This window comes from Pimephales promelas, chromosome 2 (assembly GCF_988280905.1).
Source record: "Pimephales promelas chromosome 2, fPimPro1.hap1.1, whole genome shotgun sequence".
NCBI classification, from domain to species: domain Eukaryota; kingdom Metazoa; phylum Chordata; class Actinopteri; order Cypriniformes; family Leuciscidae; genus Pimephales; species Pimephales promelas.
The window spans coordinates 13,875,177-13,897,813 of NC_142770.1; the positions used below are offsets into that span (position 1 = coordinate 13,875,177).

Sequence of the window (22,637 nt, forward strand, 5' to 3'; positions counted from 1 at the left end):
CCTAGAGACTGTGGTAGGACGGGAGGCCAGGACGGAGCAGGCAGTGCAGGTGACCAGGGCGGAGCAGACGACCCATCAGAGAAGCGTGGCCTCCTTGGTGTTATCAAGGGACAAACTGCAGACTGCAAAATCCTAACATGTAAGTAAACATGTTGGTCCTCAAAAGCACTTCTTTCCACATTTTCTGCTGTACATCGTTTATTTTTACCATGCATGAGCATCTGCACACCAGTTATGTGCATCCCATGAAATTCTGTTGTGTTTGTTTTATGTTTTTTCTGAGAGTAGAAATGACTTTCTTTTACTCACTGGAATTCCCAGTGGAATTCCACCACACCTTTAAATAGTCTAAAACAATATTCGGAGGCAATAAATACTACATTAAGGCAAGACAACATTCTATGCGTACCTGTCAATCATTAGAGCGGCATCCATAAACTAGGGCTAAGAAACAGAATCTGCCCCTACACTACCATTTTATAAAGCAATGTTTGCATAATCTATGTTTTAACATCATTGATGACAGAGCATGCTTGAAAGAAATGTAATTAAGGTTTTTACTATACTTTTGTTAAAAAATAACTATACATGCTCACGCTTTTGGTGTCCATTTGAAGAAGCAGATCTAACCTCAAAGCCTATATACTCAAAATATTGAAAAATTAAATAGTGAAGCGACAATTTTGGATAGAGTTGCTTGTTTTGTTTTTTAAAAAAACTGTAATTAATAAATTGTGGCATAAAAAAGAGGCACCCACTCCGATATAGCTTTTCAGATGCCTTGTGTGACTAGCCCCACTCTTCCCAAGCAAGTAAATAATAAATCAACAAAAACAGATAAACACCATGGTAAGAGCTACCTTTAGGTAAAAAGATGTGTCAGTCGCTTTAAATGAAGGCTGGGAGGAAAATTCCCATGGCGCATTCCACTGACTTCTCATTGGTTGTCTTCTGCTCAACAACATACCTGGCATTTCATGCATTGATGTCAGACTTTCGGGAACTAATCTGAAGTGAACGAACGTGACGTAATTTACAGAAAACTGCGTTCAGGAAAACTCCTTCAAGGTGCCACGGTCACTGTTTGTTTCAAGGGAGATAAGCCTGCTGTATGAATGAAGGTGGGTGATTCTCTTTATTACCCTATTTCCCTAGTTTTTGCTGATGTTAAATACGATATATGGTTTTGTTTACTTATTTAATAGACTACATTTACATTTTATTACAGAGTTGTTTTTACACTATTAGAGGTGTTGTTTGGATCTACACATTACGTTAAAAACTTTTGCTTAAGGAAGAGTGCTTTTGAGTGCATTAATATCGCTTTAAACAATTAAAATGTAATATCACACATCTCACATTCAATATTCAATATAATACAACAAAGCATACAATGTTTACCTCAATGTCGTTTTTGAAGCGTGTTAATCCCTTCCATAGGCTACATCAGTTAATAATAAGGCCAGATCTGTTGATACGTCGGGTACAAAATTATATTTTCTTGTTCTAGTTTGGGTTTAAGGATTAAAGTTCTAGTTAAATACTTTAATTTCCGTTTATGTAACTTTATTTTGTTACATTTCAAAATTCAAATTGCAAAATGCTCGGCTCAAAATTATTAGGCCTATTTTTCAATTAAAAACGGCTACATTTAAAAACAAATCGTTAGCTTCACTAGATATTACCGTCGTCCATTTAACATTTATATTGTTAAAAAACATATTAAATGTTTAACTACTTCTTACCTCGGCTCGCACTGGCAGTTAAAACTAACGTTAGAGGGTAACGTTAACGGAGCCCTGAATTCGCGCGCTGCTTCTGTTTATAACGTTACAGTAAAGCCCCTCTTGGAATTGACTGGTCATCTAGTTATTTTAGTATTGACAAGCGCTGTTAGATCACCCTTTTTAACCTTTTCTAAAGAATAATCCGAACAACACACTATGGTGGTTACAGCCCTGATATCGAGTAATACCGGCTTTACGTGTTACCTGGCAACACAGAAACTAAAAACCAGTTTGAATAAGAGTGGTTTTAAATCTCTACCGCATCAAAAGGTTTTGTAATTACTCCGCTCAAACCCCACTCCGGGTTTTCTATTTCCAGCTCCCCGCACACTGGTCCAAGAAACCCAAACTGCCAAATTTACATTTTCGAACATTATAGGGTGAATTCAGGGGGATTGCGTCATTTTTTCAATTGTGAAGTTTCCCCCCAAATTAACAACATAAATTTACCCCAACTACATGGTCAAAATATGGCTAATGCTGAATGTCTATAGTTATTTTTTTTTATGTTTTTGTAGTTACTCAATTTCTGTTGGAGAAATGGGGAAGTACTGCTGTGGATGTTGCACCTACTTCTTGACTGAAGATGAGAGGAACGCCATCGCCATAAATAAGGAAATCCAACATATCCTTGCAGAGCAGAGGAAAAAAGAACGGAAAGAAATCAAGTTGCTTTTATTAGGTGAGATGATTCTGTCTTTTATCTGAATTGTATTAAAACTTTAACATGTTGATTCATTTTAAGTCATCATGTGAAAAAATGTATAAAATATGCACACAAAACAGAATTTATCTTAGACTTTTTTTCTTGTGAAAATAAATTTAGTCACAGACTCAGTTTGGGGTTTTTTTACTCTGTGGTGAACATCAAGTTTTTAATGTTGTTTATGTCTATGTGGTGTTTTTATAATATGATTTAAGACAAATCATGTGGAAATTCATAAGTCAGTAACCGAGGGATCGGGGGAGATGGCCCTTAGTTGGTAACCAAGAACCTGGTGGTCACTCTGACAGAGCTCCAGCGTTTCTCTGTGAAGAGAGGAGAACCTTCCAGAAGAACAACCATCTCTGCAGCACTCCACCAATCAGTCTGTATGGTAGAGAGCCAGATGTAAGCCACTCCTCAGTAAAAGACATGACAGCCCACCTGTAGTTTGCCAAAAGGCACCTGAAGGACTCTCAGGCCATGAGAAACAAAGATTGAACTCTTTGGCCTGAATGGCAAGCATCATGTCTGGGAGAAACCAGGCACTGCTCATCACCTGGCCAACACCATCCCTACAGTGAAGCGTGGTGGTCGCAGCATCATGCTGTGGGGATGCTTTTCAGCGGCAGGAACTGGGAGACTAGTCAGGATCGAGGGAAAGCTGAATGCAGCAGTGTACAGAGACATCCTTGATGAAAACCTGCTTGAGAACGATCTGGACCTCGGACTGGGATGACGGTTCCTCTTCCAACAGGACAAAGACCCTAAGCACACAGCCAAGATAACAAAGGAGTGGCTACGGGACAACTCTGTGAATGTCCTTAAGTGACCCAGCCAGAGCCCAGACTTGAACACAATTGATACTCTCTGGAGAGATCTGAAAATGACGCATTTATACGCATTTTGAGCTATCCGCGTGTATGCGTGTATGTCTACGCTGTTAAATGTCTGAGCGAAATGAAGCAAAATGTAGACCTACATCTGGGGAGCGATTATTTTTTTCCTAAGATGGTAAGGGAAGACTCATAAATGCTATTAACCCCAGTGATGGGTAGGTTTAGGGACGGGGTTGGGGTAGGTCATATATTTATACAGTAATGTAACGTTAAGTCAATGACATTCATAAAACACACTGAAAAGCGATACGTGTTGATAGCACGCCAAAAATGGAAAATACGAATTGGTGTGTCATACATACGCCATTTCATGAGATCAGTCTGGAAATTCTCTTCAGCAGACGGACTCTATCTTTGTCCGTAGTGCACAGCGAAAGCTCAGGCACCAGCAGTCCACCCAGCTCGAGCCAGTCCGGGCTCCTCGTCCGCGACAGGCAGCCGCCTCCTGTTCCTCCATCAGCCTCAGCTGCTCTTCACTATACTGCGACTCGTAAAGATAGCCACGAACATCGGATTCGAGCAGCAGAATTTCAACATCATCTTCTTCAATATCATGTTTAGTTTCTTCCATTATTGTCATAACTTCCTATCTCCACAACGCTTGTTAGCTTTGCTTCCAAACAAGATGGCTGATATTGATTTCAGTTTCTGAAGTTGAAGCCTCGCGGGAGCTGCCATCTTGTAGCAGAACTTCACTTGCGTTAGCATTCCCATTGACTCCCATTCATTTTGGCGTCACTTTGACAGCGAATAACTTTACATCTGAGGCATTTGAAGACCTCATTTGTCCTTTATTTATTTCTAAAGAAACACGACAATGTATAAAATGCTCCATTACCTTGTAGCTTATGTTATGGCCCCGTAGAAGCAGTTTTAGTGAAAGTAGGCTAACGATTGCATCATACCCACGCGACTCTCTGTCGCACAGTAGAGAGATTACCGTATGGACATGAGAAGAAGCTCGCGCGCAATCGGGGAAACGTGGAGGCAAAATGACAAAATAATTAATCAGAATACCTAGCAAAATTGTCTCCTTCTCCTAGCTCATGGACAGCTCCAACTCACACTCTCCGCCTCTGCAAGTTTCAGAAGGGAATGATTCAGATTTCTCATGCCACAGCACTAGAAGAAAGACGGTTGCTCTCGTCACAACTACGTCAAGCCCTGTTTGAGTCTGTGCGTCAGGGACGGAAGTGCTAAAAAAAATCGCCAAAAACGGGCTACAATCGTCTCAATGGAGTTCCAATGAGATCGCTCTGTCCATTTCTTTTACTGTCTATGGTTTCTGCAAGTGAAGTCCCACCCACTGATAATAGGCTTGTAGGCTGAGTGGGTCCCACACCCTTGAATTGAAAGTTACGATTTTTACGTCACAATAAGCAGGAAGTAAAACACTTAAATCCTTATTTCTCCCATCTCAGGGGAAAATAAGGGAATAAACCATGACCATTCAAAAATATGACTGGGTTTCTAAAGATACAAAGCTTAATGCCAATGGGTGAAGTGTCTCTTTAATGCCTTGGCCTCCAAGTTCACCTGACATTTACCCAATCGAACATTTGCAATTGTAGTAGAAAAGCGGGTTTGCGCTACATCACCACCACCCTGCAGGAGGAACTACAGGTTATTATTACTACAGCTCATCTGTTTATTTTCTGAGTTCATAAAACTTAAGAAAGAAATATCAAAACACACTCAGCACTGAGCTTTCTGAAAAGACAATTAAATTAATGAAAAATGAAAAAGATAAAATTATTATAGATTAAAAATTAAAAATAAATATATATATTAAAAATGTTTTGCTTTCATTTAGGCACGGGAGAAAGTGGAAAGACAACGTTTACGAAGCAAATGAGGATTATTCATGGCAAGGACTTCTCAACTGACGAGAAGCGTAGCTACACTAAACTGGTTTTCCAGAATATCTTACAAGCTATGAGTGCAATAACAGAAGCCATGAACACGCTAAAGATTCCCTACTCCAACCCACAGAACGAGGTGATCAAGAGGCCGAATGTGTTTCTGTTGAGCCGGAGATTCATGAGGGCCATTTTATATCAACTATCCTGTGGGTAGTGGTGGGTGTGGCAAATGTTAATAAAATTACAAAAAAATTTATTATAGATAATAAAAAAATATGAATTATTAAATTATTTATACATATATAATAACTAAGAAAAACTCTCAATTTTTAGGTGCCATTTAGGACATTGTCTCCCAATAGAAAGAACCGATTCTGAACTGCCTGAAACGAGTCGTCAGTAATTCCAGTCTTACTTCTTGCACAAACCTATGTAGATTGTAATTGCATGATGCCAGCCTTTGGTACAGTGGCCCAGTAGTAATACAACAAAAATTAAAATAAAAAGCAAATATAAGTTAACTACACAACAGAACCATGCTCCCCAGAATAGACCAATCATTAAAGAGTATTTATTTAACTTACAATAGAGAGAACAGGACTGGCAGGATCTCTTGCTCATTTATACCTCAAATGCTAAATTCAGTCTACTAGACTTTCTCAGTTTATATTCTATAATACTGGAACCTAAATTAAACATTTAATAAATGTGTAACACTACGCCAGTTGGAGAAGAGTAGACCAATCGCATAAAATTGGGCCATCTGACCAATCAGAGGAAAGGATGGGTTTAAAAAGACTGAATCCTTAGTTGAACCGTTTCAGACACCTTCAGAAAAAAAAATTCAAGTTTTGAACCTTGGATGCATTAAAAAAAAATTTGGAGGAGAAATTTAGGAACCTTTAAAATAACATAATAGGGACACTTTTAATAAAGATCTTGCACTGTAATTGTAATTGCAGTCTCATGATTCTGTGATATCTGTAGGTTTATGCCCAGTGGTTCAAGGATTTGGACATACATCAGATAACACAGCTGCAGAGAAATTACATAGAGGCTATTCGTCAACTATGGGAAGACCAAGGCGTTAAGATCTGCTATGGACGGCGCAGAGAGTATCAGCTACTAGACTCCACTAAGTAGTAAGTGTTTTCAATTTCTGTCTTTTAGTAACTTCCTTCATCTTTGTCTATTTCCTCTTGTCTTTTTCCTAATGCCAATGACAATTCATGAAATGAATCATATGCAAATAAATATGCAAACAATGCCTTCATAACCAATTCTACGGCACATGGTATGGGTTTCAATAGAAGTGTCTGAATTACGTGTTTCTTAAAGCTTTATTGGTGACTTGGATCGCATCACAGCCGAAGGCTACATCCCAACAAATCAAGATATTCTTCAAGTCCGATTCCCCACTTCCGGCATCATAGACTATTGCTTTGAATTGGAGAAGATGACTCTCAGGTAAGGCAATGGACAACCTGTCTTTACATTATTATGCGGGCATTGCAAGAGACTGTTCACCTGAAACTGTCATGATTTCTTCTGTGGAAGTAGAGGTGAGCAATATGACCAAAATCACGCCATGAGTCATTTTATAACACAATAATGACAATGTATCACGGTTTCCACTTAATATAATTAATGTATACTTATTTTTTGTAAGAACACTTAAGTTCAAATATATTTTCAGTATACAGTACTTTATGTAGTAAGTAAATGTACGTACTAGTATGTAAACTTGTATGTGTACTTTTTTAGTACTAAGGATTAAATTGGCCCATTTTTAGTGTATAATAGTATACTTGTGTATAAGTGAACTTATAGGTATACTGATTAAATACGTGTAGCACAATTTTTAGTTTATGAAAGTACTCTTTGAAGTAGTTTAGTAGTTTTACACTGCAAGTATACAGTACTTGTAAGTTTTCTTGAACTTATAACATCATATATATAATTTTCTATTTACAGTATATATCACCTTTGCACTTTATGTATACTACTATGTTCCTATTTAGGTATCTTTTTTTATTTATTTGAAATATACCTTTAAATTTATGTAAAATTTACCTTTAAATGTATATTTAAATTTACCTTTAAATGTATATTTAACTCTTTCCCTGCCTGTTTTTTTTTTAAAGTTCCCAGGCAGTGGCAGCATTTTCTAATCTTTTTCAGAAAACTTTGATCGTTGGAACATCATAACGATGATCAAAACATAGATGAAATAGATTAAGTCCATCAACATTCCCACATATTCCTAAGGTTGATTAACCCAAATCTTGTTTATTTAAAGGGGTGATGAACTGAGAAATCAAATTTTCCTAGAGCTTTTGACATCTAAGAGGTCATCATATTATATTATCATGTTTGCAGTGAATTTTTGCCGTCTACCAGCTCTGCGGCCTCCTCCTAAGCCCCTGCCCGCCTTCCCATGTTAGACTTTTGTTGTTGTTTTAAGGTATGGGGATATGCCTTTTTGAAAGGGGGCAATGTCACATCAGATCTTTGTTAGTGTTTTGCTTCAGTTGGACTTTGAGTTAGTTTTTTGTAATGTTCCTACTTCAGTTTCTTAGTCTCGTTCATCTGTTGCCATAGTGTTTAATTTGCCCTCGTGTGACCTCGTTTAGTCCCTAGTGTTTCTGTACATCAAAAATCAAGGTGAGAAGCCATCTGATTCAGAAGAAATGTGATAAAGGAATAAGGAACCGATTTTAGGGACAAATCTGGGTCTGGTGCAAATTCACCACACCAGATAAATTATAAAAGTGGATGTGACTAAACTTGATTTCTATTCTGTCTGTCTTTTCAGGATTGTAGATGTCGGTGGTCAGAGAGGACAGAGAAAGAAGTGGATCCATTGCTTTGAAAATGTGACATCGCTCATATTTCTAGCCTCCATGAGCGAGTACGACCAACTTCTGGAGGAGAATAACAAGGATGTATGCTTCCTAATATCTCTCCTGTCCTTTCAGTGTAAAATTGATAAATCTCTTTGTACTAAAGTAATCTTCCTCTCTTTGGTTACAGAACCGTATGCAGGAGAGCTTGTCACTGTTCTACACGACCATCCACTCAAAGTGGTTTGCTAATTCCTCTGTCATCCTGTTCCTGAACAAAAAAGACATCCTGGCTGAAAAGATTCAGCTCTCAGATCTAAAAACATACTTTCCAGAATTTAAAGGTAGTTAGGTGCACATTCAATCAAAGTGAAAGGCAGCATTCATTCATCTCTTGTTTGCCATACCTAATTGATTTCTTTCCTTTCCTCTGTGGTTTGATGCCATCTTCAGGTAAACGTCGGGACGCTCAAGATGCCATGGATTTCATCAGAAGTTTATATATACAGAATGCAGTTTCCAAAGAGACAAAGAGCTCCAAACAAATCTACTTGCACTTCACCTGCGCCACGGACACCAAAAACATCCGCAAAGTCTTCTCCGACGTCAAAGACACTGTCCTTGTCAAGGTCTTAAACGATTTTGGAGTTATCTAATGAGCCCTAAATGCACCTTCAGTTTGCATACTCATCAGCCAAATGAATGTGTTATCATTATTTATTGCTCAACTACCAAGACGTTTGTGGGTGCGAGTTCTAAAACAGTAATCAAAATAAAGATGAAAAACCGCACTCTCTATGGTTGCATCTCATATATATTTATTATACTATGTCCACACAGACGCGTTTCAGCCTAAGCCATCATCAGTGAGTGTGTGGTGTGAAACAACAAAGAGATTGCTTTTAAACATCACAGGTGAACCCCATTAACATCCAATCAGCAAAGTCATGTGCAAGTTACCAACATAAAGACACACAAAGAGTAACAACAAAACAAACCGCTCACATGTAACCCTTATAAACAATTACAAAAATAAATAATAATAAGGAAAAGTATAAGAAAATAAATAAATAAAAATAAAACGGAAACAAACAACAGATTAAACACAAGAAATTAATAAACTTAATTACAAATTAAAATGTTTACAAGAAACAATTTAACGTCAGTTCTTCATTTAAACCATTTGGGTATACCGTTTGAAGCGTATAAATCCCAAAAGCTTTTCGTTGAAAGAGATAGCGTTCCCTATCTCCACCCTTGGAAAGACTTAACTAACTCGATGCCTTGAAATTGCATTTATTGGGTGAAATGACTCTGTCTGTCCTTTATCAGAAATTTCATTAAAACTTCCACACGATCTCATTTATGTGAAGTGATGATGTGTGTTTATTTTTGGTTTCTCACAAGATAGATTCCTCCCAAAGACACAAGGGGGGAAAGTTTGAAATATTTACTTTTTGGGGGGTCTCTAAAAGGCAAGGTAAACTTGGAGCATTATATATTATGACACAATGCAGATAAATGGCATTTTAAGTTTGTTTCATTATCTTTTGAGGGGACATTCATGACCTGTGATCATCAACTGAATAGACCTGTGACTCTTAAAACTAAATTCACTTTCTCATGGAGGATGTATGACTTCAGTTCCCCTTCACTCGGTTGTCTCATGTTCAATAAAGGCTCAATATGCTCAAAGTACAGTATATAGTAGTTACAGGCAGTACTGTGAAAGTGAAACATTTTGTTACATAATTGCCTTTCTTATTACTCTGAAAACGAACATAGTTCATCATGTCATCTTCAACTTGCTTTTTATCTTTCCTAACACTAAAGCGGAAACATTTATGACATATTTTCTGGTTTCATACAGCTCAATGAAGAGCTTTCTGAAAAGACAATTCAATTAATACACAATTAAGACATCAATACAGGACAGATCACATAATGGCTATTTTTAGAGTGTAAAGTTATATAATCCACTATTATGTGCATTTATTTTCAGGCAGTTGAAAAATGCCAGGTGTCCAGGTTTTCAATGCAGAAGCACATGATTTTTATTTTTATTTTTTTATTTTATTTAAGCATGAGAGAAAGCAGAAAGACACCATTTACGAAGCAGATGAGGAATATTCAAGGGCTTCTCAACTGACGACGTAGCCATAGCTACACTAAATTGGTTTTCCAGAATATCTCAATCTATGAGTGCAATAATAGAAGCCTTAAGATTCCTTACTCCACCCCACAGAACGAGGTGATCAAGAGGCCGAGTGTGTTTCTGTTGAGCCCAGAAATTCACGAAGGCCAGTTTATATCAACAATCATATTTGAGATATTGTATATATTTAATAAATATTTTCATGTACTGTATATACTGTAGATTTATATATAATTTAAATTATATATATATATATATATATATATATATATATAATGTATTGTTTTTATACATATAATCAACATTTGTAAATGAGTAGTTTTATATTTCTCCATTTTTAATTCTATGCTGTTTGCAATTCTTCATAGGATTGATGGTCTTTTCCTCACAAAAACACAGTTAAAGGGTTAGTTCACCCAAAAATAAAAATTATGTTATTAATGACTCACCCTCATGTCGTCCCAAACCCGTAAGACCTCCTTTCATCTTCGGAACGTAAACAGTTTAAGATATTTTAGATTTAGTCCGAGAGCTTTCTGTCCCTCCATTGAAAATGTACCGTATACTGTCCGAATACCGTATAGGAAATAAAGACATATACATTAACAAATTAGTCCATGAGACATCAGTGGGTTAGTTAGAATCTTTTGAAGCATTAAAAATACATTTTGGTCCAAAAATAACAAAAACAAAGACTTTATTCAGCATTTCATTGTTTTCCAGTTCTGTTGTCAATCCGCGTTCAGTGACGCTGAAGACATAAGATGCTGCTGACGTGTATCTGGTGCGTCAAATAAATATGGCCAGGCAAAAAAAAAAAATGCAAGTCTGTGTCGAAATCCTTCGACATGTTTGTGAAGATTAGCGTGTGTCTCCCTCAGACTGTAAACGAAGCTCGGGCGCACCAGATACACGTCAGCAGCGTCTTACGTCAGCAGTGTCACTCAATGCGGCTCAACCACAGAACCAGAAGACAACACAATGCTGAACTTCTGGAAAAGGGGAATGTTGCAATCTATAAGGCCTACCTCTTGTTAGTTCTCATATGCCTCCTGTCCTTCCTGTGTAATACATCTGTTAATCTGTGTACTCTTCCTCTCTTTGGCTACAGAACCGTATGGAAGAGAGCTTGTCACTGTTCTACACGACCATCCACTCAAGGTTAGCTCATTCCTCTGTCATCCTGTTCCTGAACAAAATGGACATCTTGGCTGAGAAGATTCAGTTCTCGGATTTAGAAACATACTGAATTTGATGGTACTTTGGTGCACATTAAATTAAAGGAAAGGCAGCATTATCTGTCTGATCTATTTTCTTAGTTGTACCTGTATACTGTATAGCAGAAAGCAGTTAGCAAGGAGAACTCCAGTTGTATTTACTCTCATTTCATCTGTGCCATGGAATACATTGATGGCCAGATACTCCCGAACGTTGTGAAACACTATCTTGACGCTCTGTTTGAATGAAATTATAAATATGTATAATGATATCTATAATGTAGAATAAATGTATATAAATAAAGTGCTATTGTGAGCCCAAAATGCACCTTCAGTTGCACTCACTCAGTCTTGATCTTAATGTCAACTCATCTACATTTAAAGACACTGCTATTTTATAAAGCAATGTTTGCATGATCTATGTTTTAACATCATTGATGACAGAGCATGCTTGAAAGAAATGTAATTAAGGTTTTCACTATACTTTTGTTAAAAAATAATAATATATATTTACATGCTCACGCCTTTGGTGTCCATTTCAGGGAAGCAGATCTAACCTCATAGCCTAAATATTCAACATATTGAAAAATTAAATAGTGATGCCACAATTTTAAATAGAGTGTACTTGTTCTTTAAAAAAAAAATGTAATTAATAAATTGTGGCACAAAAAAGTGGCAACCACTCCAATATAGCTTTTACGACTCCCTGTGTGACAACTAGCCCCGTTCTTCCCTAGCAAGTAAATAATGAATCAACAAAAACAGATAATAAACAGCATGGAAAGAACTACTAGGCTAGTTAAAAAGATGTGTCAGTTTAAATAAACCTGGGAGGAAAATTCCCATGGCGCATTCCACTGACTTCTCATTGGTTGTCTTTTGCTCTACAACATACCTGGCATATGATGCATTAATGTCAGGCTTTCAGGAAGTGCAACTGGTAAATCTGAAGTGATTTACAGAAAACTGCGTTCAGGAAAACTCATTCAAGGTGCCACGGTCACTGTTTGTTTCAAGGAAGGTGGAAAGCCTGTTGTATGAAGGTGGGTGATTCTCTTTATTACCCTATTTCCCTTTTTGCTGATGTTAAATACGATATAGCCTATGACTGTTTATTTGTTTACTTATTTAAGTATAGTTTACATTTTATTACAGAGCTGTTTTTACACTATTATTAAAGGTGATGTTTGGATCTACACGTTGAAAAAAGTTTGGCTTATTTTAAGCAAGAGTGCTGTTTCGAGTGCAGCCTAATATCGCTTTCATCTAGGCTACAACAATTCAAATGTATTCCATTATTTTAACTAAGCAATATTATATCACACAACAAACAATTACCTCATGTCATTTTTGAAGTGTACAACGTTAATCCCTTCCATACCTATTCCATATTATAAGGCCAGATCTGTTGATAAGCAACGCATTCTCACCCCAAGGCGTCACCTTTGACCATGCTTCAATATTTGACGTTTTAGGCGCCCTTTAGCGTCACTTACATGACGCGATCCTACAGCGTCATCTAACTGACGCTAAAGGAAAGCGTCTGTTAGAGGACGCGGTTAGGTTTAGGTGTGGGGTGGGGGTAGGGTACACGCGATCCTAGGGCGTCATCTTAAGCCTAGTTCACACTACATGATTTTAAAATGTCGGGCTGAACTGTGCAGTTCACACTACATGACTTGCTCTCAGTGAAATCATGAGTGTTCAAGTTGTTTAGCTGTTCACACCACACAACACAACGTGATTGATCCACAACAGGAGGTAACTCACTACACGAGTTGACAACGCACTACATAGAGATACAACCACGATCGGATGATAAGAGCATATCATTTGTGACTCAATGAGAGCTGTTTCAGTACTATACGGTCTAAATCTTGAAAATAATCAAACAAATAACGACGAGTTGACAACAACACGATTCTATCTGGTCTAGAAACCATGTTTTGTCACGAAAAACCACGCAATAAAACGAACCAGAAATAACGCGAAACTGCAGAGAAGAACACAACACGCGAATATGGACATCAGACAGAAACTAGTGCTGCACACTGTTTGCTCGACGATCTGCTCTGAGAAAAAAAAATGCAAAAAAGAAAAGAAAAAGTAAGATTTACCTGGTGTCCTCAACCCATGCGTTGCTATGATTGGCTGTACTCATGACATCACTGAGATTGAGTCGCGCGACTGCTCGAGATATCTAGCATGCTAGATATTTTTCTGAGCTCGGTGACCTGTCTGCGAGCTGTCTTTGGTGCGTTGTTGGCTCTTTCACACTAACGGATTGGCGAGCGTTAATCGTCCGCTAATCGCCCGCGATTTGCACGCGATAACACCCTGACTTGTCGGCGACTCAACGATTTGCAAATCGGGCTTAAATCGGGCTTAAAATCACGTAGTGTGAACTAGGCTTTACTGACGCTAAAGGGCGCCTAAAGCGTCAGATATTGAAGCATGTCCAAATGCTTCCCAAGGCGTCAGTTAAGTGACGCCTTGGGGGTGAGAATGGGCTGTGATAAGTGGCGGACAAAATTATATTTGTTCTAGTTTGAATTTAAGGATTAAAGTTCTAGTTAAATACTTTAATTTCCGTTTATGTATTTTGTTACATTTCAAATTGCAAAATGCTCGGCTCAATTTTCAATTCAAAACGGCTACATTTAAAAACATTTAAAATCGTGTAGTTTGCTTCACTAGATATTACCGTCGTCCATTTAACATTTATAGTGTTAAACAATTGGCAAATATTAAATGTTTAACTACTTCTTACCTCGGCTCGCACTGGCCGTTAAAACTAAAGGGTATAACGTCAAGCCCTGAATTCGCGCGCTGCTTCTGTTTACAGGTTACAGTAAGGCCATCTTCTCGGAATTGGTCATCTAGTCATTAGTATGGGCTATCCACAAGTTTCCGAGGGGCGCTCCTGTAAAAAATAAAGTGGGTGAAACTTCCGGTGAGGCGGCGGAAGTAGCATTCCAATGGTATTTTGTGTGTTAGTTAGCGAAGAGGCTAGCTGTTTTTCGGAGAATTATTTTACTATTTAAAGACGCAAATCTTTATGAGAGATGTCGTTACGGAGCTCATGGACAACATGTGCTGTTCGCGGTTGTATGTATAACCGGTCTAAACTAGTTCAGTGGCTTAAACGTGATTGTTTTGAACATAAGCTGAAAACGAAATCAGAGTGTTCCTGCCAACGACTGTAGTTTCCATCACCTCCCAAAAGACGACGAATCTTCCTGTGTACATTTGTTTAAATTCTTAATATTCTATAAACTTTTATCAGCATGTGTTTGGCTGTTCTCTACTGATGTTGCACCTAAACTCAGGATCAAAGCCTGTGTTGACAGAATACCAAATGTGCCAGTTAATGTATTCAAGTAGCACATTCATTTATAATTTTGAATAAACTCCAAAGCACAATGACTAAGTGTGTATTTTTTATTTTAATTGTTTGTCAGCTCGCACAACTGTCTGTCACCATGCCTTGATGAGTATTGATTATTAATAATGTTATTATAATACTCCCAATCAACTACTGCGGAGGGTAAAGGTACTGTTATTTCACCTTTTTTAATTTCGTTGAGGTTGTGTTCCCACATCGTTAGCTAGTTTGGATCGCTATAACTTGAATGACTGTCAACTGTTGAATGAACGAGTGTCAAGCATGTCAAATCGTGCTTTGTTTACTTCCAACCGGAAGTCGCGCCCACTTTTGACGCAAGGCCTCATGGGGCGTAGGAAACTTGTGGATATGCACGCATAAGTTCCGCATTTGACGTAAGGATGCTCGTCCATTTCCGGTTGTGTAGATTAAAGCGGAGGAAAACCGGAGAAAACGGGATTATGGCAGAGTCTTGAATATTTACTGTCCTCCCGTCTTTGAAACGAAAACGTACGTTTAGATGTAATTTTATATATAGTTATGTTTATTTAATATAATTTTAAAAAGAAGCATAAACACAACGAGGGGTGTCTGTTTTATCTGTTTTTGTGACTAACGTTTCATATAACCATGGAGTATAAAATTCAATATAAATTCTCGGTATTGCATTGGACTCTATGATCGGCGGAAGTTATCGAGCATCCTTAATCCTTCACCGGAAATAACGCCGTGCATAGAGCCCATTGACAGGCGCTGTTAGACCACCCTAAAATGTAACTTTTTTAACCTTTTTCTAAAGAATAATCCGAACAACACACTATGGTGGTGGTTACAGCCCTGATATCGAGTAATACCGGCTTTACGTGTTACCTGGCAACGGAGAAAAAAAACCGGTTTGGATAAGAGTTTTAAATCTCTACCGCATCAAAAGGTTTTAAATTACCCCGCTCAAACTCCACTCCGGGTTTTCTTTTTCCATGCTCCCAGCACACGTCCAAGAAACCCAAACTGCCAAATTTGCATATACGATTATAGGGTGAATTCAGGGGGATTGCGTCACTTTTTTCAATTGCAAAATCAACTTGAAATCAACATCGTTTCAACGTTAGGAAAACAACTAACTCTGTCGATTTTTCGTTAGTTTTGAATATTGGCGCGTCTGACTAAAATCGACCAGCAAAACAATGTCAGTCACGAGAAACGTCGTTTCTACGTTTATTCAATATCAGTTTGCTATCTGAGAAGTGTTCCCCCATATTAAAAACATAAATTTACCCCAACTACATGGTCAAAATATGGCTAATGCTGAATGCCAATAATTATTTATGTTTACAGTCAATTTCTGTTGGAGAAATGGGGATGTACTACTGTGGATGTTGCACCTACTTCTTGCCTGAAGATGAAAGGAATGCCATCGCCATAAATAAGGAAATCAAACACATCCTTGCAAAGCAGAGGAAAAAAGAACGGAGAGAAATCAAGTTGCTTTTATTAGGTGAGATGATTCTGTCAGTCTTTTATCTGAATTGCATTAAAACTTTCACGTTGATTCATTTTAAGTTATCATGTGGAAAAGGGTATAAAAATAAGCACACAAAATAGAATTTATCTTGGTGAAAATTTATTTGAAGACTTTTTTTTTCTTGTGAAAATAAATTTAGTCAGAGCATGAACATTTGTTTTTAGTAAATACCATTTTGGGCAATTTCTCTTGAGGGACTTTCCTGAAATGTGATTATATAAGAGCTGATTAGACCTGAGACGCTCCCCATCCAACCTGATGGAGCTTGAGAGGTTCTGCAAAAATGAAAGAAACTACCCCAAAATATGTGTACCAAGCTTGGAGAATCATACTTAAAAAGACTTGAGGCTGTAATTGGTGCCAAAGGTGCTTCAACAAAGTATTGAGCAAAGGCTGTACAAATTCTTGTACATGTGATTTTTTTTCGTTTTTATTTTTTTATTTTTTAATAAATTTGCAAAGATTTCAAACAAACTTCTTTCACCTTGTCATTATGGGGCATTGTTTGTAGAATTTGTAGAGTGCGTATTTCCAACAGAGGCTTTGACACCTGGATGCACTGTTGGGCGGACAGGGCGGTGTTAATCTGTGGGCGATATTTCCTTCCCAATAGCACAATCCCTGACAGTTGTCAGGAATCTGAACATTGTTGTGGACCAAGTGCACCCATTTATGGCAACTGATGCCCTGCTGGTGATGGCCATTACCAGCAGGATAATGCGCCATGCCATGCTGCTCGTCAAGGTATGGTTCGAGGAACCACTGTTAATGCCTTGGCCTCCAAGTTAAACTGACTGAACATTTGTAATTGTAGTAGAAAAGTGGGTTTGCGGTACACCACCACAACCCTGCAGGAGGTCCTACAGGTTATTAGGTAGGTTGTCATAATGTAATGGCTCGTCTGTGTATTTTCTGAGTTCATAAAACTTAAGGAAGAAATATCAAAACACACTCAGTGCTGAGCTTTCTGAAAAGACAATTAAATTGAAGAAAAATTACAAAGAAATTATAAAAAAATAAATATATATATTAAAATGTTTTGCTTTCATTTAGGCACGGGAGAAAGTGGAAAGACAACGTTTACGAAGCAAATGAGGATTATTCATGGAAAGGGCTTCTCAACTGATGAGAGGCGTAGCTACACTAAACTGGTTTTCCAGAATATCTTACAAGCTATGAGTGCAATAACAGAAGCCATGAACACGCTAAAGATTCCCTACTCCAACCTACAGAACGAGGTGATCAAGAGCCCGAGTGTGTTTCTGGTGAGCCGGAGATTCATGAGGGCCATTTTATATCAACAATCCTATTTAAAACCCACTACTATTATAAAACTACATAATAGTAGTGGGTTTGGCAAATGTTAATAAATAAAAAAAAATAATTATTATAGATTATAAAAAATATTAATTATTAAATTATGTATACATTTATAATAACACTAAGAAAAACTCGCAATTTTAGGTGCCATTTAGGACAGGACCATTGTCTCCCAATAGAAAAACCGATTCTGAACTGCCTGAAACGAGTCGTCAGTAATTCCAGTCTTACTTCTTGCACAAACCTATGTAGATTGTAATTGCATAATGCCAGCCTTTGGTACAGTGGCCCAGTAGTGCACAATACAACGGAAATTTAAATAAAAAGCAAATATAAGTTAACTACACAAAAGAATCATGCTCCCCAGAATAGACCAATCATTAAAGACAAAGAGTATTGATTTAACTTACAATAGAGAGACCAGGACTGGCAGGATCTCTTGCTCATTTATACCTCAAATGCTAAATTCAGTCTACTAGACTTTCTCAGTTTATATACTATTGTACTGGAACCTAAATTAAACATTTAATAAATGTGTAACACTACACCAATTCACCTTTGGCTAAGCTCCGCCCCCCTTAGTTACTGTTGCTACATCCGTCAAACTTCATCTGCGCTCTGCATGGCTTATGCTGTGACAGCTCTTCCTGCTGAAATGTTATCAAACTTTTATAAAGCAGCAAATAAAGTGTCCGATAGAAGTAGGCAAACGGGGCTGCAATATGCGTTCGAAGGTTATATTCAAGACATTCAGGTGAAACGCAAGAACAACAAGGCATCCAAAATAGAGGCAAAAGCTTAACGTTACCGGTCACAGTCAAAAAAATGAACCACGCATATCCTAATCGAGACGGAGGCTGGGACTAACAATATCAGGGAGCAACACTGTTCATGCAAAGCTGGGTAGGTCTCTATTCACTTCTATAATCGCTATTACAAAGCAAACAGACTACATGAGTATAACGTTGTATTTATTAGCAGCGTGTGCTAGCGAATCAACAACCAGTATGAGAACCGAAATCATAACCTAAAACATTATAAAACGGTCTAACTTGTATAACTTCACACTCACAGTAAGGTTAGATGTGCTTGTTGATCTTTGAGGGGTTTAGCTGACTGAGGACATCCACAGTTTAATCCAAAGACGACACTTGTCAGGATTTGACTTCGGTTTTGGGATGGGAAAAAACAGACACCCCCCTCCAACCTCTCTGGGAAACGCGTATCTTTGTTACAAATGCCCCAGGCACAACGTTTAACCATATTTTGGATAAAACTACGACGGTAATAGCCTGGCGAGACCAAAAATATGAGATGCCTGTGTTGAAAATCAATGGAGGGCTGTGAAAAAGTGTCCGACCTCTGTGGGGGCTCGTTCTTGGCTGCACTGTGATTGGTCAATCTACATTCTAGGGCGTGGCTTAGCCAAAGGTGAATTAGAGCAGAGTAGACCAATCGCATAAAACTGGGCCATCTGACCAATCAGAGGAAAGGATGGGTTTAAAAACACTGAAACATTTATCGAACTGTTTCAGACACTGTGAGAAAGAGGAGGTGCTGCAATGTATATTATGAGGAAAATTAAAGTTTTGAACCTTGGATGCATGTAAAAAAATTTGGAGGAGAAATTTAGGAACCTTTAAAATAGCATAATAGGGACACTTTTTAATAAAGATCTTGCACTGTAATTGTCATTTCCAGTCTCGTGATTCTGTGATATCTGTAGGTTTATGCCCAGTGGTTCAAGGATTTGGACATACATCAGATAACACAGCTGCAGAGAAATTACATAGAGGCTATTCGTCAACTATGGAAAGACCAAGCCGTTAAGATCTGCTATGAAAAGCGCAGAGAGTATCAGTTACTAGACTCCACTAAGTAGTAAGTGTTTTCAAGACAATTCCTGTCTTTTAGTAACTTCCTTCATCTTTGTCTACCTCCTCTTGTCTTTTTCCTAATGCCAATGGCAATTCGTGAAATGAATCATATGCAAATAAATATGCAAACAATGCCTTCATAACCAATTCTACGGCACATGGTATGGTTTTCAATAAAAGTGTCTGAATTACGTGTTTCTTAAAGCTTTATTGATGACTTGGATCGCATCACAGCCGAAGGCTACATCCCAACAAATCAAGATATTCTTCAAGTCCGATTCCCCACTTCCGGCATCATAGACTATTGCTTTGAATTGGAGAAGATGACTCTCAGGTAAGGCAATGGACAACCTGTCTTAACATTAACGTTATGGGTCCATCAACATACCCACATATTCCTGAGGTGTATTCCAGAAAGCAAGGTTATCTTACAGTCAAAGACACCCAGAACTCTCGGTTAATTAGCCCAAATCTTACTTGAGGTATGCGGGTCCCAAAAACATGTCCAGGAGTAAGTTCAGTCAATTTAGAGAGGTTCATTGTAGCCTATCCACACAAGACATTCTCAACAGAGCAACGAATCGACAACTCACTATGGAAATGGACGCTAAGAAAAGAATGCCATACTATGGGTGCTTCTCATTTCTTGTTTGTGCATCCTCATGTCCTTTCCTTTCCTGTTAGTTCCACCCCCTTAGGATGCAAGGGAAGGATGCACCTATGTATCCTCGCTCATGACTCCTCAGGAAGCTTCCTCGCTCCTCGTTTCTTGCCTCCTCATGGTGTAATTAGAAAATTGAGATGCCCTAAAAGATGGATGAGTCCAATGAGTTTCAGAGTCACAGGCTGGAGGACAGAGCAGCGAGGAAGCATTAATTTGGCCGTTTCTCAATATGCCTTCTTGTCTGTACTTGTGTTCTTGTGGACTTGTGAAACGTCATCAGTCGCGGCCAAAGTACTGTCCCAATACACAAATTTGCATTTTGGCAAGAACGGTTAAAAACCGTTGCATCGGTTAGTAGCTATTGTGAACTGGACGGCAGAAATATCCCATCATTCATTTCGGCATTCGAGGAAGGAGCTCCGAGCGGGAAGAAGAATTTTAAGTTACCTGAATATTAGCGCCATTTTTTCCCGCCATTGGCTAATGATGTACACAAACAAACAACAGAAGCAGAATTAAAATAAGACAGGTGTTGCTTTATTGTTATGAATTTACGTTACATTGTAGTGTATGTAGGGTAATCCCTTAAGCTGAGGGTAGGCTTGGGCAATAAAGCCTGGTTGTTAACGTCAATAATCCTCGTTATGTTTGGCCACTGCAGACGGCGTCTGTGTGGGGGTACTATTGCGCAATACCAGCAAGAACACATCGTCTCAAACTGTCAGCAGCGTTCTGTGTGCTCATCGCCTTGTGAGTTCATTCTTCCAAGAACAACTAGCAAGAACTTTTTCGAACTCTCTGCCTGTCCTGGATCAAACAAGGAGGTCGTTTTTGAACTCTATGCCTGTTTCGAATTGGTCAAGGAGGCCGTTTTTTAATTCTTTGTCTGCCCTGTCATGGCCAAGGAGGTCGTCTCTTAACTCTCTCTCTGTGCTATACAGTTCTTCCGAGGCTCCACCTCGGCCACTCGTCACTAGGGATCCACCTTGGTCTCAGTTTCTTCGGTGTCGACCGGTCTCTTCCGCTTCGTCTGGGTCTCCTCATAAACTGGCTCCACCTCTGTCAGTCATCCCCCTGGTTCTGCCTTGCCTCTCATGCAAGCCTCCACCATGGCTGCTCCCTCCATTGCCTCCACCATGAGCCTTCAACCTGCTAAGATGGTTTCGCATCACAAACTTTGAGTTCGTTTTTTATAATGATCCTAGTTCAGTTTCTTACTCTCATTCATCTGTTGCCATAGTGTTTAATTTGCCCTCGTGTCTCAACTGTGTCTTGTTAATGACCTCGTTTGTCCCTAGTGTTTCTGTACATCAAAAATCAAGGTGAGAAGCCATCTGATTCAGAAGAAATGTGATAAGGGAATAAGGAACCGATTTTAGGGACAAATCTGGGCCTGGTGCAAATTCACCACACCAGATAAAATATAAAAGTGGATGTGACTAAACTTAATTTTTATTCTGTTTGTCTTTTCAGGATTGTAGATGTCGGTGGTCAGAGAGGACAGAGAAAGAAGTGGATCCATTGCTTTGAAAATGTGACATCGCTCATATTTCTAGCCTCCATGAGCGAGTACGACCAACTTCTGGAGGAGAATAACAAGGATGTATGCTTCCTAATATCTCTCCTTTCAGTGTAAAATTGATAAATCTCTTTGTACTAAAGTAATCTTCCTCTCTTTGGCTACAGAACCGTATGCAGGAGAGCTTGTCACTGTTCTACACGGCCATCCACTCAAAGTGGTTTGCTAATTCCTCTGTCATCCTGTTCCTGAACAAAAAAGACATCCTGGCTGAAAAGATTCAGTTCTCAGATCTAAAAACATACTTTCCTAAATTCAAAGGTAGTTTGGCGCACCTTCATTCAAAGTGAAAGGCAGCATTATCTCTTGTTTGTCATACCTAATTGACTCTTTCTTTCCTTTCCTCTGTGGTTTGATGCCATCTTCAGGTAAACGTAGGGACGTTCAAGATGCCATGGATTTCATCAGAGGTTTATATATACAGAATGCAATTTCCTACGAGACAAAGAAGTCCAAAAAAATGTACTCTCACTTCACCTGCGCCACGGACACCAAAAACATCCGCGACGTCTTCTCTGACGTCAAAAACATTGTCCTTGTCCAGTCCTTAGAGAAAAATGGAGTTATTTAATGAGCCCTAAATGCACCTTCAGTTTGCATACTCATCAGCCAAATTAATGTGTTATCATTATTTATAACAGAGCATTCCTGGACAAAATGTAATTATGAGTTAGTTTTATTTGTCTGTTTGTATGCTTGGGCTGTTGGTGAAAATGTAAAAAATTACACAAAGAAAAATGATAACTATACAATAAATTAGAACTGTAAACAGTCAGTTTAAGGTAGAGTATGTTGGTTAAATATGTGGTTAAATGTCAAAATAA

General features: G+C 38.4%; 2 protein-coding genes across 8 annotated transcripts; both read left to right on the forward strand.

The window, feature by feature from the left end:
• Positions 1-25: 25 nt before the first annotated feature.
• LOC120495411 (guanine nucleotide-binding protein subunit alpha-14) lies at positions 26-11,723 on the forward strand. 6 transcript variants are annotated; one of them, XM_089116455.1, is made up of 10 exons: positions 355-1,121; positions 2,306-2,469; positions 5,203-5,387; positions 6,239-6,393; positions 6,590-6,718; positions 8,067-8,196; positions 8,285-8,438; positions 8,548-8,723; positions 8,935-9,009; positions 11,361-11,474. In XM_089116455.1, exons 2-9 carry the CDS (start codon positions 2,328-2,330, stop codon positions 8,962-8,964), a joined length of 1,101 nt encoding a protein of 366 aa, XP_088972581.1. In that variant the 5' UTR covers positions 355-1,121; positions 2,306-2,327; the 3' UTR covers positions 8,965-9,009; positions 11,361-11,474. The 6 variants fall into 6 exon arrangements, with proteins under 6 accessions (XP_039550902.2, XP_088972572.1, XP_088972581.1 ...); XM_039694968.2 differs by lacking the exons at positions 355-1,121; positions 8,935-9,009 and adding an exon at positions 26-139 and having other exon boundaries at positions 11,361-11,723; XM_089116446.1 differs by lacking the exon at positions 8,935-9,009 and having other exon boundaries at positions 348-1,121; positions 11,361-11,722.
• Positions 11,724-12,376: 653 nt separating this feature from the next.
• LOC120495406 (guanine nucleotide-binding protein subunit alpha-14) lies at positions 12,377-22,582 on the forward strand. 2 transcript variants are annotated; one of them, XM_039694960.2, is made up of 8 exons: positions 12,377-12,509; positions 16,187-16,346; positions 17,427-17,638; positions 19,420-19,574; positions 19,776-19,904; positions 21,708-21,837; positions 21,921-22,074; positions 22,182-22,582. In XM_039694960.2, exons 1-8 carry the CDS (start codon positions 12,504-12,506, stop codon positions 22,382-22,384), a joined length of 1,149 nt encoding a protein of 382 aa, XP_039550894.2. In that variant the 5' UTR covers positions 12,377-12,503; the 3' UTR covers positions 22,385-22,582. The 2 variants fall into 2 exon arrangements, with proteins under 2 accessions (XP_039550894.2, XP_039550895.2); XM_039694961.2 differs by having other exon boundaries at positions 17,427-17,611.
• The last annotated feature ends 55 nt before the right edge of the window (positions 22,583-22,637 follow it).